Source organism: Grammomys surdaster, unplaced genomic scaffold (genome assembly GCF_004785775.1).
Source record: "Grammomys surdaster isolate TR1022 unplaced genomic scaffold, NIH_TR_1.0 213, whole genome shotgun sequence".
Classification (NCBI taxonomy): domain Eukaryota; kingdom Metazoa; phylum Chordata; class Mammalia; order Rodentia; family Muridae; genus Grammomys; species Grammomys surdaster.
Genome location: NW_021604658.1, coordinates 605307 through 623334, shown reverse-complemented (window position 1 = coordinate 623334; position 18028 = coordinate 605307). Strand labels below are relative to the sequence as shown.

Genomic DNA, 18028 nt, shown 5'->3' with positions numbered 1-18028 from the left:
TGTCACAGTACTTAGCACATAGGGGTCCTTTTGCATGTGAGGATATAAGCATCTATCTTTTGATATATTCAAACCCCATAGCTGAGGCATTCTGATCCAGGCCAACATGCTACAAACTCCTTAGCCAGCTCATCACAGACGATCTCAAGTGACGGATTCCATCTAAACCCTGGCTCAGCACAGACAAGGCTGCCACCCAAGTGGCTTTTCCCTAACAACCATTTGACTCCTGCTGAAACTGGAGAGTGGAGGATAGGATATGGTCCAACACGCAGAGGGGTCATAGTGACCGGTGATACATCACTGTGATCTCCCTGCCTGCAGCTTGGACCTGGCATCCCCAAAAGGCAGCTTTCTCTGGAGATAATCAGTGTGGCTGAATCAGCAGTCACATAGAATGACGATAGAGAAGAAAAGGGCAAAGGGCTCCTTTGAGGGCCAAGCAGCTGAGCAAGGAATGGAAGGAAACCTGACCAGAGGCACATACTCTTTCATGAGCCTGTTCTGGCAATGGGAAGAAAGCATGTTTGTTGCCATCCCAAAGCGTGCTCCTCTGAAGCACTGTGAACAGTGAGACCGGCAAACACGGCTGTCAGTCAGTTCCGAGGCAGTGAGAGCCTGGCCTCTGCTTACCTGACAGCTTGTTGGGTGGAGAAGAACTTGGCTGGTGGTGAGGGGAGCCATGGGTGAGCAGGGGGTTCAGGTTGTGTGTCTGGTTGGAGCTATAGGCATCCATGGCCAGCTTCTGCCTGAATGCCTCTTCCTTCCGGCGGTTTGCAAACCAGTTGTAGACACGGACCTCCGTGACCAAGTTGGAGCCTAGGCCGTGGGCTTTGGAGGGGGAGACCCCTCGTTGCAAACATTCTGCCCTACAAAAGACAGAGGGGAGAGACGGTGAATGAGGGTGCCTGGGGATTGTGTGTGCTAGGTCTCAAACACAAAATCGTAGCAGAAGGTGAAGGTCAGTGGGGGTGAGGGAGAGGGCTGTCAAGAGAGAGGCCATCCTCACAGTGTTTGAGAAGGCTCAGTGGAAGCTTTGGTGGGGCCCTGAGCAAGGCAGAGCATAGGCCCCTCTGTGGCTCCTATTAAATGAGGGCAAGCCAAGGACGGGCAATTTCAAGATTGGCCATCCTGGCACCTCCTTTACTGCTTCACGAAAGACAGAGTCCTTTGCTGGCTCTAAGTCTCTTCCAGGCACTGTGAGAGATATCTGGACTTTGGGGGGTTGACACCCTAAAAGGGTGCAGGGAATCCAGATTCCATATTCTTGCTCTGGGGCAAAGAACTAGCAGAGAGAAGCAGGGCATTAAGAAGGGGAGGGGTGTCTTTGTGTATAAGCACCAGTGAAATCCCCAGCCCACCATGAGCTCTGTTCTTGGACACCCCACTTGCTATTGAAGGCTTTCCTTAGCCTGAAGACCTTGTGCCAAACCTGGCCTGCTTCCCCACCTAGCCTTCCTGGCCTTAGCTTTTCACTACCAAAGCTGCCCAGCTTGGAAACTTAGCAAGGACTCTACAGGCTTCCGCCAGAGCAAGGAGTAAATGTTTTAGAAAGTCGGTATAAGAATGAAAGAAAATGGAGAAAGAACAAAGCCAAAGGATTCTCCAAGGACTTCCAGTGTTTGCTTTAAAAATAATATATACACAGTTAAGATACAAAAAAGAGTCTGTTGAGTCAGTGTGCACAGAGCAGACCAAACAGATCCAACCAAGTCTTACTTGCCTGCCAAATTTCCTTGGTTGTTTGCTTGAGACAGCCTCAAATTCTTGATCTTTCCCCTCCCTCTGCCTCCTGAGTGCTGGGATCACAGGTGTGTGCCAGTGTGCCAAACATTCTTATAAAACCTGTGCCAGGCCAGTGGAGGCCAGAGTTAGGGAACAGTTTGGTGTTGCCTATGTAGAATGGAAACATCTCTCCAACATCGTATTTTATGTCAGAACTTCTAGAGTATCTCTCCTAAAAATAAACCCGCACAGGAATAATGATTTAGCATTTCACAGAGATGAGATTCCATAATTGACAACCAGGCTTCTTAAATGCAGGGTTCTCAGTTCTTTTTCTTCTTTTGAACATTCATTTTGTGTGTGTGTGTGTGTGTGTGTGTGTGTGTGTGTGTGAGCTTAGAAGACAACTTGCAAGATTTGGTTCTCTCCATCATGTAGATCCTGGGGATTAAACCCAGGCAGTTGGGCTTGGTAGTAAGTGCCTTAGCCCTCTGAATCATTTTGCCAGTCTTCCTCAGAGCTTTTGCAATACTAAAATATGCTATGACTCCCTGAAGTATACCTGTGATGTGTCTCAAACCTATTTACTAGTAAATTAAATTGGGGTTCTGTAGAATACACTTTAGGAGGCCCTGATTTAGCCACACTTATAGCTGGATCATCAATATCTCAACATCACAGGACCAAGGGGCTAAACCTTTGCCCTCATGTTCCAGGATCTCCTGGCATTACCTGTTACACTCCTCCACTAAGGCCTCCCTCTCTTCCTTGCTGGGATTCTTTTGCCGGTCGTAGGCCTGGTACAAAATTTGCTGGGATGCGGGCCCCCATTTGAACCGGTTGCGGCGCATCTTCTTGTTGGTGGGCTCAGAGCAGGCGTCCTCTGACTGCCCAGGCCCCTGGTTCTGTTGACTGAACTCTGGAAAGAGAAACAGCAGCTGATCCTGACTGCTTTTGTCTGTCATGTTTCCAGAGCTCTGGACTGTCTGGTTGAACTCTGAAAAGAGAAAGGAGTAGACTTGATAGAGCCTGTAGCCTTCACTCTATAGACAGACAGACAGACAGACAGGCAGACAGACAGCTGACAGACAGACAGACAGACAGACAGGTGGATCAATGAACAAAGACACCTTAATTCTTTTCCTTTAAGCTTTACAGTGCGCTCCCGTTTTATGTGGGGATACAGAGGGAAACACCTTACAACAGGCCCCTCCCTGCTCGTCTTGTGTCTCCCAGCAAAGTCACTCATTCCTTTCTTGGACAGAGGTCGACAAGTCAATGTTTTGAGAAAATTAATTATTTTTCTTTGTCTTGGTGACTTTCTGACATTGAAGCAACACTCTGAATTCCTAATGCTTGTTATTTATTTACTTATTTATTTATTTTTGAGACAATGTTTCATGTGTGTCCCTGGCTGTCCTGGAACTCACTCTGTAGACCTGACTGGCCTAGAACTCAAAGATCTGACTGTCTCTGTCTCCTGAATACTGGGATTAGAGGCACAAGTCACCATCCCCTAGTTCTGAATGCTTGCATTTTGATGATGGGTGAGGGGGATGAGCACAGTCAAGCCTCAGGCCAGGAGGAAATTGTTCAAAGGTGCATCTTACACTTACCTACCATATTTAGAGGCATGTGTGGCCCTCCCTGCCCTTCACTCTTCATCTACTCTGGGCCCCTGCATTCTAATGCTAGGTTCTTTGAAAACCATGAAACCCCTAACCTTTAAAATTGTGCTTTGAAATAAATACATCTAGAGCTTTGTATCTGAAAGAGAAAATGCTTCTTAGACTTCCAGTATGACTGTAAAGGCAATAATGTGTGTGATATGTGTGTCATGTGTGTGCATCTGTGTGTGTTGTGTGAGGTGGTGTCTCTGTGTATGATACATATGTGATATGTGTGTCATGTGTATGTGTATGAGTATGTGTGGTATATATGAGACACGTGTCATGTGTGTGCATGCATGTATGTAATATGTGTGGTGTGTGGCATATGTGGTATATATGTGATATGTGTGTCATGTATGTGCATGTGTGTGTATGTGGTGTATCCCAGGGGACCTTTTATGAGGGAGTCAGCTCATGATCTGCCCACATAATTTGAAAGATGTCAAGTACAGAGTCCAAAACAGAAGACCTTTCCAGGCATGACAATGAAGGAGCTGGAGAAGTTAGAAGGAGACACCTGACTGACTTTCAGGCCCAGGCAGACCTATTTTCAGTTTACTTTCATCCAAAGAATGAAAGGCAGAAGCCTGGTCCAGTGGCCACATGTTGGCTCATATGCTTGGACTGAGGTTTGATATCCACTTTATTAAGAAGGGGGTTATGCTGTTCGCTTCCCATGTCTGCACAGAGCAGGGTTCATGGGAGCGCAGGATACATACATTCATTTCCTAGTCCCTGCTACCCATGCTCTGCATTTTGGTGCTCTTCTATCTCAGTCTTGTTGTTCTCAGTGTCTGGCCACAACCTCCAGAGCACTACAGTAATGCCTCTGGACCTAATATAATTTTTAAATCTTATCTGGGACAACTGGATCACAGATTCTCACTACTTAACATTTGGACCTCATCCACAAACCTTTCCTAGTGGCTCCAGTCTGTATGTGTGCTTGGGATTTTATGACCTGTCTTGGGCTCTCTTTTCATTTTGACCCATTACAAGAAAGTGGTACCTTCCTCTCAGTCTGAACTTAAGATCCCAGCTGTGGGCACGGCTGGCTTTGTTTAACCAGTGGCCAATGGCCAAAACAGAAGCAGTCTCCCAGGTGGATAAACGGCCGCTGTCACTGGAGCCTTTGATTTGGGATGGTCCTCAGATCACCTAGGGTTCTGTGTGCATGGTAGCCCATGGTAGGTTTAGAAACCAGAAATAGCCTCTGCTAAATGTAAAAGCAGACTGTCACCAGCTTCCCTGGGACAATGTGGGCAAAAATGATAACTCCTCCTACAGTCAAATAACTCCTCCCACAGTCAGATAACTCCTCCCACACTCAGATAACTCCTCCCACAGTGAGATAACCCCTCCTTCAGTGAGATAACTCCTCCTATAGTCAGATAACTCCTCCCACAGTCAGATATTTTTTCTAGGTGTTTTCTTCACCCTTTATATTACTTGGTCTTTACACCAGCTCTTTAAGTGCTGTTACTTGAGGGTGATGGTGGAGGTAGAAGTCCCCTGTTCAGTGGGGAGGGAACTATTTAATGTTTCCTCTTCTTCCTCCTCCTTCTCCTCCTCTTTCCCCCTGTGGGCCCTGCAAGACATCTATAGAATCCCCTTTGAATAATAGCCAAAGCCAGTGAGGATAACCCCAAGTGTCAGGGATCCTTTTGAGATTTTTCATTTGGCGTGAATAGGTGTCACTAAACAGTCCATCTCTACAGCGCAACACCCTCTACACCTAACACTTCACCCAATTCTCACAGCCCGACATTATTACCAGTAGCAGAAACAAAACAAAACAAAACAACCCCAAAACCCCCGAAGTTCGCCATGGTAAAGTGACCTATCTAGAGTCAGACGAGCCTCGACTGTCCCACCATCCCTAACCACTAGCTTATGAATCACTCCAACCCCAAGCTCCCCGAATCTGACTTTGGTGGTGGAGGCTTTTGCTGCATGCATCCCTCAGTACAGGGACTGCTCTTTTGGGAGACAGCAGCCTACACGAGGTCAGGTCGGAACCCAAAGCATCTGTAGCCCAGTCAGAGCCAACAGCCCTAAAGAACCTGGCCTAACCACACCCAGTGTTTGAAGAACTAGACTCCCACAGGTCCTCCAGTTACCCCCAATTTTCCTCCACTTGCTTTCAAATTAAATGGAACAGAAAACATTTGATGCCCATAAAAATGACATTGGAACGTTTGCTTCAGCAGTCTTACCCAGGGCTTAGGAGCTAGAAAGAAAAGTTCTATGTGCATAGACAAGCCCTTGAATAGTAAGTACCATTTATTAGTTTGTTTTTTTTTTATGAACTTTTATGTATAATTTTATTTTTTATCTCCTCTTTCTATTTCCACTAAACTCGTTCATTTGGTCTTTCTTTTATTTATCTCCCCAATTTTTGTCCTATGCTAGTGTGTCTTTTCTTTATCCTTTAAGGCTTGATACAAATGCTCGCTCCTCCAGTAAGTCCTCCAGGATTTCTCTAGGTACTGTAGCAGCTGCCCTGCTGCCCAGTGCATGCCTTTTAGAGGGCCTGGAAAGCTGCTCTCATGAATTACTCTGGTTTCTCAATTCCATCAGGAGAGTGTCACTCTGCGAACTCCGCAGACTAGCATAGTGCTTGGGATACGGCTGGTGTATATATGATAATTACAGGAGGAGGAAAATATTCTTAAGTTCTGTCTCCTGTAACTATAAACCAGTAACAACCAATAATAACACTGAACAAAAATGTCCCTTGCAGCCTGCCATCCACTTGATCAATTATTTCTTCTTGAGAATCCTGAGGCTCTTTCTGGGACTTGCATCTTGTTAGATGGCCCAGTGTCTTCTGTGTTTCCCTGTCTGTCCTGGGATTGCTGAATGAATACCAATCTGACTGTTGAGATAGACTTGGAGCTATCTGGCCTTTGCAGACTGTGGCTCCTGAGAATGTTTTGGGGCTATGCAGAAACTGCAGAGCTGCTTCATGTCAGGAGGTCGAGCCCTTGAGTATGACCACCACGGAGGGGAGCCAACCCAGACTTTAAAGGATTGACTCCTCTACACAATAAACAGCTTTACTATGTCTTCTACTCTGTCCATACAAAGTTCCAATTCAAGGGTTAACCTCAGCCAGAGAGACAAGTGCCCCAAACCTTTCCTTCAACTGATGGTCTTCCTTTCCACAGATACAATAAACACACACACACACACACACACACACACACACACACCGCCATCTTGGAGCAGTGTGTAGGAAAAAAAAAATCCAAGCGCAATTTTAAAAGTGACTGTCCAGAAAGAGGGGAAGATTCCTACCCAGAAAATGATAGAAATGTAGAAATGAACATGTTATGAACATGTTAGCAAAGACACAGAGGCTCACAGAACAGAGAAAGAAAGAGAGAGAGAGAGAAAGGGGGGGAGGATTGGCAGGATGGTGGTGGCTAAGATAGTTCTAGAGAATGGGCCGGGTTCAAAGAGTTCAAGTGTAATAGCAAGGTCTGATTTCCCCAAACAAAAACAGCTCAAGGTTCAAATTACCCTCAGTGTGAAGACCCAAGCTTCTCAGAATTCTTGGGTGGAAGGAATCTTGGGACAGAAAGAAGACCTTGAGTTAAGAACTGAAATAAACTGGGTATAAACTGGGTATAGAGGTGCACCCGTTTAATCTCAGCACTTGGGAGGCAGAGGCAGGCAGATCTCTGAGTTCAAAGCTAGCCTGGTCTACAGAGTAAGTTCCAGGACAGCCAGGGTTACACATGGAGATCCTCTCTCAAAAACAAAACACAAAACAAACAAACAAACAAACAAAAAACCTAAAGGAAGAAAAAACTAAAACCACCAAAAAGAAAAAAGCCAAACAATCAAAAACTCTGAAGTGATGAGAACTGAATCAGCAAGCCAGCACCAGTCACTTCCCATCAGGCAATCCCCCATAAACATCATTGATGGCATAACCGAGGGCATTCTAAAGGATTCTGAGTATTACATGGTAGTAGCATTTCAAAGGTAATCTGGTAAATTTCAAAGTTGTATGAAAAGTGTGTGGAAGGATGTGTGTACAACGCACAAAGTATAGGGGTGACAGATTGTGTGGCTTGTGTAGGCAACTTGTTGCAAAATAGCTCAGAACTCCTTGCTGTTTTTCTTTAATAATTTCTTCTGAACTAAAAACATTTGTTGAAATTAAGTACATACAAAACAAAACAACAAAAACCAATTGGTCAGAGTCCCAAGTATCTGTGTCCTGACTCAGACAGAAAGGAGGTCTTCACTGGGTGGAGTCACTCTCAGCGGAACCCAATCTTGGCAAATGTGAGCAATTGCTTTAAATTGCTTCTGGACTCAGTCCACCACCCCTGGTACCCCCTCCCCCACACTTCTAAGGAACAGGGTCAGGTACTGACGACCTATATAGGCACCCTAGCTATTTATACTTTTTCCAGAGGGGAAGAAAATAACAGTAGTGACGATCTATATTGTTGACCACCATGTAATCTCTTCTTTAGAAACTCAGACTGTCTTCATATGTCGACCAGAGACAACGAAGCGGGTGTTGGAAAGAAGGACTAGAAAGATTCCGAGTGCACTGCACACCCTGAGGGTCTTTTCGGTGTGACTAGCTGTGTAGCGAGAGGCTGTGTGTGAGAGAAATGATACAAGATAACCCACTGTGTAGCAACTGTATCTACCTGCCAACTTCTTAGAATTGCTGACCACTTTAACAGGCCTTCTTGATGGAGGGGAACCTAAGGCAGCCCATGAGGGCAAAAGTCCCTGTAGGCTGAAGAAGAGGCAAAGTTAAAAGTTAAAATACTTACGTCGGAGGATCTCCCGTTGCTTTCTGACGTACCAGGTGTACAGGGCAGCTCGCTTCTGGGTCTTCATAGGGGTGCCCTTGTTGAGGTGTTGAGAGAGGTGGGATTGGTTCAGGCCTGTGACATCAACTACCTCCCTCTGGGGGATGTTGTGCTGTTGCATGTATCCCTTGATCATTTTGGCAGCCCTCCACGGGTCCTCGCTAGACAGAGAAACACATCATTAGGATGCTGCTGCGAAATGCCCAAGGGAAAGTAGTCACCCGCAAGGAGCAACAAACTCATTTTCCAATATTTCCCCACCTGTCGCAATTCCAGCCTCGAGAAAGGTATCCGCTAAAACCAAACTAAATACGGAGGAGTAGGTGCCTCCCACCTCTCGCCTTCAAGTCACAGCTTTTCCTTTTGAGATAGGCTCATCTTTAAGCCAGCCCCTACTCCCCACTCCCCAGACCCCATCCCCTAGGCCTTGGAAGAAAATACTCTTGCTTTGTTCTCCTCTCTTTGGATTTCAAGAGATTAAAAGAGAAGAGTCTCACCAGAGAGTGGAGATACCTTTAGCATGAGTTGGCTAAGGTGATCGATCCTACACGGAGCCAAATGAGTTTTAAAAGTTTTAATTGAAACTTCTCCAATATTATTCTCTTTCTGAAAAGGAGGTCTAGTCTGTTAAAACAGGGGTAGGTCTGTGTGCACACCTCCTGGGACACAAGCAAGAGTCTTCTAAAAACTACCTGTATATTAAATAAAATTATTTTTGTTTGATGTGTCAAGAAACTTCCAGCAATCAAACTGAAATATTTCATAAGCATTTGTACAGTTGTGATTCCTTTTGTAGTCAAATATTACATTGTTTTTGGGTTTTAGAAAAGTGTTCTCAAATATGTTCTCTCCAGTTGAACAGGACACTGCAAAGCAGGTATGCTTTTTTTTTTTTTTAAATAATTAACCACAGCCCTGCCTCCAAAATAAAACCCATCGAGGAAGAGTAATTTCAGTATTGGGGAGTAAGACATTAATGATCCCAAATACTCTGTTTGCCTGTATGATTGATCTCTCTGATATAGAAAGGCCACCTGGGTGGTTGCAGTTCTCCTGGATTTCAGGTTTGGACTGAGAATAGACATGCTTCTCATTTCTCACAAATGCAAGCACAGCTTGCACTATAAACAAAGCACGAGGATATCTCCCAGGCATTTTTTAAAAAATGTTTTTAACTTCACTGTTACTTTTTCTTGCTTGTTAAATAGGTGACTTAGAATGAGAACTGTTATTGAAATTAAGAGACTAAGTCTCATAATGTATAGCACAGATCAAAAGTATTAAAGGAACAATACAAGTACATATATTATTTATTTAATGCAGCTACAGAAACAATTTTTTACTATATGTTGATATAATATATATATACACACTATATATATATATATACATATATACATATATATATATATGCTTAACAAGACATCAAAAAACAAAGAAAAAAATTGGATTCAGATGAAACAATAAAAATTGGTGTTAAAGCTGAGACCAAATTAGATACAGTGGTAAAACAATTATTTTTCAATGGTGCCTAAAAAATCAATTAGTTTGTTTAACATTTTAAAAATCTCCAGCGATCAAGGGAGATATTTTATAGGCATTTGAATTGTGACTATTTCAGCAAGCCTTGGCTATCAGGTTCGTGAGAAGGCAGGCTTTGAATGAGATGTTTTTGAGAATTGCAAACGTTCACATTAATTATACATAAATTAACGAATTTCTCAAGCATTTATAAAGGCCCAGAAAATAAAACAACATAATGAAATAGAACCAAAGCAGAGGAAACGCGTTCCAGTGTCAGACCTGGAGAATTCATCCTGAGCAGGAGAAAAACAACATTTTAGACATTTTAGACATGACCACGTAAATACCAGCGATCGGCTAAAAGCTCATTGTTGGTTAACATTTCCACAGATAGTTTTAGGGTAGAAAAGCATTTCTAACAGATACGAACAATAGCTTCAAAAGTTAGAGAAAACAGTATTTGGGTTTTAAAAGTTAAGACTGTATCGCTTTAATAGATCGTTTGGCCATTTTTCCTTTGTTTAGCTTCTTCACCGGTTATTCTAACGTGCCTAAAAAGACCTAGCATAATAGCGTGTTCTAAATGTGAGTGATTCCCTGTAAAGGGAATTAAAAGCGAGACGATTAAGAAAAAGAAAAACAAAACAAAAGAAAAATGGTTGAGACAAAACCTTCAGGTCTGGAATTAAAAGATTTGAATTGGGGGTAAGATGGCGTAGCTACACCTTAAAAAAACTAAAAAACAAAACGAAACAAAACAAAACAAAACACTTCTCAGATCGCAGAATGTCCCGCATATTCCCTAGGGGAGAGCTCTGAGGCCCAGGTAAGGAGTTGTTGGGAAATAGTTTCCTCTGTAGGAGAAACTAGTGGTAGGGAGAAGAGCTCGGCCTTTGTAGAGCTAGCGCAGGTGTCAAACGCAAACCCACAGTGGCCGCAATGTCCGGCCGGCTCCTTCCTCAAAGATGACTTTGCTATCCCGGAGCAGAGAAACCCTGGGCCCCAGCTCGCGGGAGAACTAGAGGTCTTGGTCCCTAGGGACCAAGCTCGCGGGGGAACTAGGGGTCTGGGTCCCACGGGCCTCCTAAGTCCCTGGGGCACACCAGCCTCCTGGCCGAAGCCGGGGAACACAATTTGCAACCTTCCTCTCTGGCCAGGCTTTTCCAGCCGGGGTGAAGGCAACCAGGCGCGCCACCGAGTGACCCTCCTCCCCCGCACACCTTTCTTTTCTTTCTGACTTACAGGGGAACAAGGAGGTGGAGCGGGGAGAGAAAAACAAAAGAATGCCTGGTACCCTGCAGTCGGCTGTGCAGTGTGACCTGAGAGCCGCTAGCAATTTCTTGAAAAATTACTTTAATAAAGTCGGACGCTCCAGGCCCAGGGGAGGGAAGGCGGCACCAGCTTGCGAATGGGACAAAGCTTGAGGGTGTGTCCTGGGTCCTCACCCCAGCTAGAGTCTGGGCTCTTCTCCTTCTGCTCCCCATGGTTTAGGGGTGGTAAGAAGGCCCAGGTCCTAAGACCCCCGACTCAGACAGACTCTGCGCCCGCAGAGCTCTGCCGGTGTCGGCTTCCCGGAGCAGCGCGGGGACCTGGGGGCGCGCCCTGTACCTCTGTGCGTGTGTCCTGCGAGCACCCCCTCCTGCGTTTTGATTTCCTTCCCTTTCTAAGCCGAGTTTACAACTTCACCAATGAATAACCCGCCTCTCTTTTCAACCTAATCACGCTCTTTGTGTACTTTCTGTTGATGATTTATAGGAATAAATTAATAACACCCCAACTCCACGTGCTGCAGTTTATGTTACATCTCCGCTGTGTCCAGCCCGGCGTGGGGACCGTGGTGGAGAGGCGCCCTAGGCCTCCCAGTCTTCCCTAAGACCAGCTAGAAGGAGGCTCTCCGGAGGAAGGACCTAGGCCCTAGGGGGCTGGCGACGGGATGCCGAGTCCCTGAGCCAGGCCCCAGGACAGCTTTCCTGCCAGCCTGCCGTCCCAGGCTTTCTGAGAGGCTCGGTACTAAAGTCTGTACCCTCTACACCGGACACCATCCAGGTCCCTAAACTCAGGCACAGAGAAATCACTGCTAAACGGAGAAACAGCAACGGAAGAAACCCAAGCTTCTGAATCAGAGCAAAAACATTTTAGGGGGTTAAAAAAATTTTTTTTAAGTCCTCCAGATTGCCTTGGCTAGAGGGCAAGCGGCCGGATCCCCAAAGCGCAAATTCAAATGCAAGGTCATATCCCACCCTAAGCGCACGCTGCGGGAGAGGAAGCTGAGCCGCCGACGGCTGCTGCAGTCGCTCCGGAACTCTGAAACTTCGAAGCCGCAGGGCTTAAGAGTCAGAGGCCACGCGAGGGGCTCCTTTCTGAAGCCAAGTGGCCCCGGAGCGACGCGTAGTTTAAGGGAGCCGCTTGGCTCCTTGGATAATTAGTAACTAGCTGTCAAAGCGAAGGCCCGGGCTAGAGGACCCACAAGTGATCCCAGTCACCCAAGAGACTGCCAGCCAGCCTGGGTTCCCCCAGGACCTCTGGAGTGTCGCTAGCGAGATGCATACACGCCCACCTCTGCAAAAGGGGGATGGTGGTCTTAGGAGCACGTACCCCACCTATTCTCTCTCCCTTTCGTTCGTGGTTTCTTCCCCCCCACCCCCGCCCCGGCACTGGTGACCCTACTACAAACTTTCCACTTTATAATTCCAAACCCGGAGCTCACACCGGCGCTGTAAGGACACAACCAGAGAACTTGCTTCCCAGGCCTCTACCAGCGATTCTGCCAGGCCTTCTGCAAAGAACTGCTGATCTCTGGGAGAAATGCGCGGCTTGGGGTTTGGGGAATTTGGTGGGTCCTGGGGGGATCACAGCTGTTTCGCTGCACCCACCTGCCCCTATGGTCATGTGATCTAAGGCTCCGCACCTTCGGTTCTCGTGTCTGGGTACCACCAACAAGGTGCCTAGGTCCAGGGTGCCCGCATAGGTGGAAGCAGGTGAAGCCTGGAGGTTCCAGGTCACCCGGCGGAGGGCCAGGTTCAATTGTTAGCAGAGAAGCGGAGCGCTCCCCGGGGCATTTTTCCCGTGGGAAAGGGGCTTGCTGGAGAGCAGTCTGATCCGCAAGCCTCTGGCGCGGGGCCGGGAACTCCAGAGACTGCGCGGGCTCCGGGACATACCCCGCTCGCATGCCTACCTGAGCATCCGGTCCACCTCGGCCCGCTGCTCCGCGGCCTCCTCGGTGTTGAGCGCCTGGAGCTCTTTGAGGATGGGAGGAGTGTCATAGTCGTCGCCGTCCTCTGAGCCCTCGTCCCCAGACAAGCGGCCCTTGGCGTGGCCATTGGTGAGGGTATGGAAAACCGGCTTGGTGTCGAGATCCGTCCCGCTCCCGGGGGACAGGGGCAGTGTCTCCAGCTTCACCCCGAAATTCGGGGACGGCAGTAACTCCTCCAAGGCCTGGATCAGCACTTCCTTGGTGACTCCGGAGCTCAGCAGGGCACTCAGGAGTTCTTGCTGGAGCGACGTGAGCTTGGACACCATTTTCCAAGGACAGAAAAAGAAGGGGTTGAGGGGATGGGTGGATGTGAGAGAGGAGGGTGGAGGGGAGTTTTACAAGAGAACCCCAAGTCCTGGAACCCCTCCACCCTTTAGCTTTCAGACACCTGTTATTCTCTGGGGTCCCGGAGACTCCTCCGAGAGGAGTCAGAAAACTTCTAACTTGCCATGATCGCCACCATTAGGCCATATAAGATATGCAAATGAGTGGGAAGGGCTCGACTTTCGGCAAGATGCAAATGGTGGTGGGGAGGGGGAAAAACCGAGAAAGTGGGAGAGCCTAAGGGACAGTCCAACGGAGCCAGAGACTTGGGCCGGGATTGGGACTTGCCAGAGCCCATTGTACTCACGCTGGGGGGCTCCAAATCTTCTTCACCGATTCTGTTTATCAGCCAAACTTTAGGTGACCTTTGGACTTGTAAAGCAAGTGGTTTGCAGCCTAGGCTGGGTGGGGGTGGGAGGCCTTTCCACTGGCGACGGGTTCGGCTTTAGTCCAGAAAGAAGAAACTGCGCTTCGGGGGTTCAGGTGAGAGAGCTGGAGAAAGTTGGGGTGCCTTGGGAAGGGGGTGTGGGGGAGAATGAGGAGAGCAGAGAGCCTCCAAGGTATCTGCAGGTAGCAAGCCTGGAGATGTACCCAGATGGTGGCGAATCCGATCCTTTGGGAATGGGAGCCAGGAATAAGAGTGGCTTTAGGCGCGGTTAGAACGAATTGGAGGGACCCCATTTCTTTTTACCTCGGTTACTGTTCTCCAGGCCCTCCTCAGCTCGGCCTGGTAATTTGGGTTTGCCGGATTGCCTGACCCGGACCGCGCGTTGTTAGCGTGCTAGAGGCCTGCGGGACCCTTGAAAGGAGACGCCGATTCATTTATGGCCAGAGGGAGCCACCTGCCCTGCCGAGCCAAGCAGGAGCAGGACACCTGGGGCTTGCCCTCTGCCTAAACCCGGAACATAACAGCGCCTGGGCTCTGCACCTAAAACTAGGGCTGCGTGTGGCTCAACCTGTGGCTGGACCGACTGTTGCAGCTGTGGGTTACCCAGGACCACTTTTTTGGTTCTTAATTCTCGGATGTCCCCTGTGCTGGGAGTTAAGAGTCGCGCTCTATAAACACAAGTTCACTGTGGTGGTGGCAGGAGTCTTGCATGCCATCTAAAGCAGGCATCCCCAAAGCCATCGAAGAACAAAAAAAATTTTTTTTTCCCCACTCAGGTCTGGCCCGGAAGGAAGCCCTGAGCCTTTCGGCACGGCAGGAGTTTCTGCCACATCTCCCCTGGGACCCGGAGAGGAAGGAAGGAGGCACAGGCCGCACCCAGACCTTCAGGCTGGGACCTGACCTGGGAAGGAACTGCTTAGATCCACACACACACTAGTAGCTCTCGAGGGTAGAGGCCATTTTGAACCTCGGTTCCCTCATTTGTGAAATATACTCTTAATATCCAGGATACAGAAAAGCTGTAGACGCGGAGGAAGACCACCTGTGCGAAGCTGGCTAACACCTGTGTACACACTTCCCAGTCTGTGAAGATGGGAGGCCTGCTCCTAGTGGTAAAATCTAGCCCTTTGGAAGCTTAGGGTTCTCAGAATCGGGGACATTAGGGTTGGAAGAACTGGACAAAGAAAGACAAATGTTCAGAGTCATTGGCAGGGCAAAGGAACATCTACGTACATTCTCTTGCTGCGTGCACTTTCAAACACAACCAGTTAGGAGGAAATTGTGGTTGGGTCAGAGAGAGAGAGAGATGAATATTATGAGGGATAGGCCAGCAGCCCCTGTCTGCTACACACAGGATCAGACCTCCTGGTGGTGCATAGACTCTGCTGGTTTTGATGCAGTCTGCTAAGGGTGCCATTCATTGAAAGACAGAGCTGGTGGCAGATTTTAGGTACCAGGCTCACCTGTGAGAGGACTCTGGGAGAAGGAAGGGGGTGGTTATATGCATGGGACCCCACACAAGGTTTACACCTATCACTGCTTATCCGAGAAAGAGGTCATAAGTTCATAGAAGTAGGGGCCCTTCATTTCACCTTCTTGCTTTCTAGTTTGTTGTGACAGGTGATGGATGCTTGGTTCTTATGGTTGTGCCCAGTAGGAGGACTCTTTCTGCCTCACAGCCTTACTCAAACAGAATAATGACGTGTTCCAAATAAATGTCTTTTTGTTTTCCCTGTCTCCTGCTCAATATCCTGATATTAGTATAACGAACATCGATTTCTGTCTTGAGCTGGGAAAACCCATTAAAAGGCCACCATCACCACCACTGCCCACTAATCAACACAATTTTGATTTGTAATACTTTGATATGACACCAGATACCCAAACCTCCCTTTCTCAAAAAGTTCCAGTGTTAACCCCTTCTTCCCCCACCCCTGATACCCATGTAAATGAACAGCAAGCTGCACCTAGAGTTCAAGGAACAGTTTATGAGTGTGCAGGTAGGTCTCCTAGGTGTTCATACCCTGAGATTGTCCTACCCAGACCTATAGTTCATTTACTCAGAGCGATATAGGATACTAACAAGTAATTGCAATTGCAGATGTCTGAGCAGATGTGATGCCCATGAACATGTACTTATTATTTTATTTTTATTTTTTATTTGTATGAGTGGTTCGCTTGCATGTATGTGTGTGCACCATGTGTGAACCTGACACCCTTGGAGGACAGAAGAAGCTTGGATCCCCTGGAGTTGGAGTTACAGACAGTTGTGAACTGTCATGTGGATGCTGGGAATAAAACCAGGGAACATGGGTCCTCTGGAAGAATAGCTAGTGCTCTTAACCATCAAGCCGTCTCTCCTTGTTTATTTATTTTTTATGTGTATGAATGTGCCTGAATATCTGTGTAGCATGTGCATGCCGTGTCTAGGGAGACCAGAAGAGGATGGCTGATACTGGAGCTGGAGTTACAGGTTGTTGTGAGCCATGATGTGGGTACTGGAACTGAATCCAGGATCTCTGCAAGAGCAGCAGGTGCTCTTAACTACTAAACCATCTTTCCAGTCCCCATTCAAAATTATTTACTTTTATTTTATGTGTAAAATGTTTTAACTGCATGTATGTCTGTGCATCATGTGTGTGCTTGGTGCCTTTAGAGACAGAAGTGGGTTGTAGATCTCCTGGAACAGGAATTACAAAGAGTTGTGAGCCACCATATGCGTGCTCAGAATCAAGCCAGACATCCTTGCAAGAGCAACACGTGCTTTTAGCTGCTGAGGCATCTCTTGAATCCCTGACAAGTCTATGTTTTTTTTTTTTTTTTGACCTGAAACTCACTATGTAGGCCAGGTTGGCCTTGACCTCCTAGGGATACACCTGTCTCTATTTCCCTCATGCTGAGATTAAAGGTGGCTTCATGTTCTGATGGACTCAGGATGCATCAGCAGGTCCTGTGAATATTGTTCTCTCTGTTTGTGCACGTTCTTGTACATAAATTATAACTTAATTTAAAAAATAAAATTTATGCCAAAGCTGTGTACCGTGGCACTTGTGAGGTAGAAGGAGAAGAATCAGAAGTTCAAGCCTCGTTTGGAAGAATTCAAGGCTTGCCTGAGTTTTATGAAATCCTGTCTCAAACAATAAGATGAAAGGAATTCCAATGTATACAACATATACAGTGGTGGTCATTAACTTATTTACCAAATGTTTATAGTTGGTTTGTGATCTTCTAGAATCTTTTCAATTCACCACATATATAGTTCATTATCATTAAAATCCATAGGCTGGCCAGATGGGGTGACATATGTCTCTAATCTCAGCAGACTGAGGAGGAGGATCTAGAGTTCGAGGCCAGCCTGGACTGGCTACACAGCAGGAACTTGTCTCAAAAATCCAAACCAAGCCAAACAAAACCCTAGAAACTTAGTAGATTATCAAGCATGTCCCAATAGCCAACAATCCCTTTCTCATAAAGGGTTAGATAGTAAATATTTTAGGCTCTGTGGGCATTTAAGTCTCTGTGGTGGCAACTACTCAATTCTGTTGCATACAATACAAAAATGGATATCTGTAGTTGTCCCAATAAAGCTTTATTTATTAAAAACACTGGCTGCCGGGTGGTGATGGAGCATGCTTTACCTTTAATACTAGCACTTGAGAGGCAGAAGCAGGTGGATCTCTGAGTTGGAGGCCAGAGTGAGTTCCAGGACAGTCAAGGCTACACAAAGAAACCCTGTCTGGCAGGGGTGGGGGGCAGGGAAGAAAATGAAAGCAAAGACAAAAAATGAAAACCTATACAATAACAACATTGGCTGAAAATGTATTTGGTTCATGGGCCACACTTTGTTAAACCTGGGTAAGATGTTTCTGTAGATCAGGACCTGTAGACAAATCAACCTTACAAGTGGTCTCTTGTCCTTTCTTCCCTCTTGGGATGAAAAAGCAGATGCCTTATTTGGGAGAAGAAATGACTACTTTCCAAGACATATAACCCAGGACATTAGGAAGTCCTGGTTTTGGAGTCAGGCACACCAGCTGCTTTCTGGGACTGCCTAGTTAGACTTTGGCTAAGTTATTCTACTTCTTCTTGTTTTTATATCATGAATATGTGTGAATGTTGATGACAATGGAATTTATGCCTCACCAGGTTGTTGTAAGAGTTCAATGATGTAGCTCAGAGAATATCTTGAATGGGTCAGCACAAGCAGGAGCCAAATCAAATACTTGCTCAGTTGTAACTCATGATTCAAGAGTTCTCTCCCTCCCTCCTTCCCTCTCTCCCCCCTTCCCTTCCTCCCTCC

General features: G+C 46.8%; 1 protein-coding gene across 1 annotated transcript in view; it reads right to left on the bottom strand.

Moving 5' to 3' along the window:
• Positions 1–14183, bottom strand: part of Hnf1b (HNF1 homeobox B) — a 54724-nt gene extending 40541 nt beyond the window's left edge. The window contains exons 1-4 of the mRNA XM_028772252.1: positions 12939–14183; positions 8201–8400; positions 2458–2722; positions 634–869 (exon numbers count right to left, since the gene is read on the bottom strand). Coding sequence (XP_028628085.1) covers positions 634–869; positions 2458–2722; positions 8201–8400; positions 12939–13282 — 1045 coding nt within the window. The 5' untranslated portion in view covers positions 13283–14183. The remainder of the gene's footprint in view (positions 1–633; positions 870–2457; positions 2723–8200; positions 8401–12938) is intronic.
• Positions 14184–18028: the final 3845 nt, after the last annotated feature.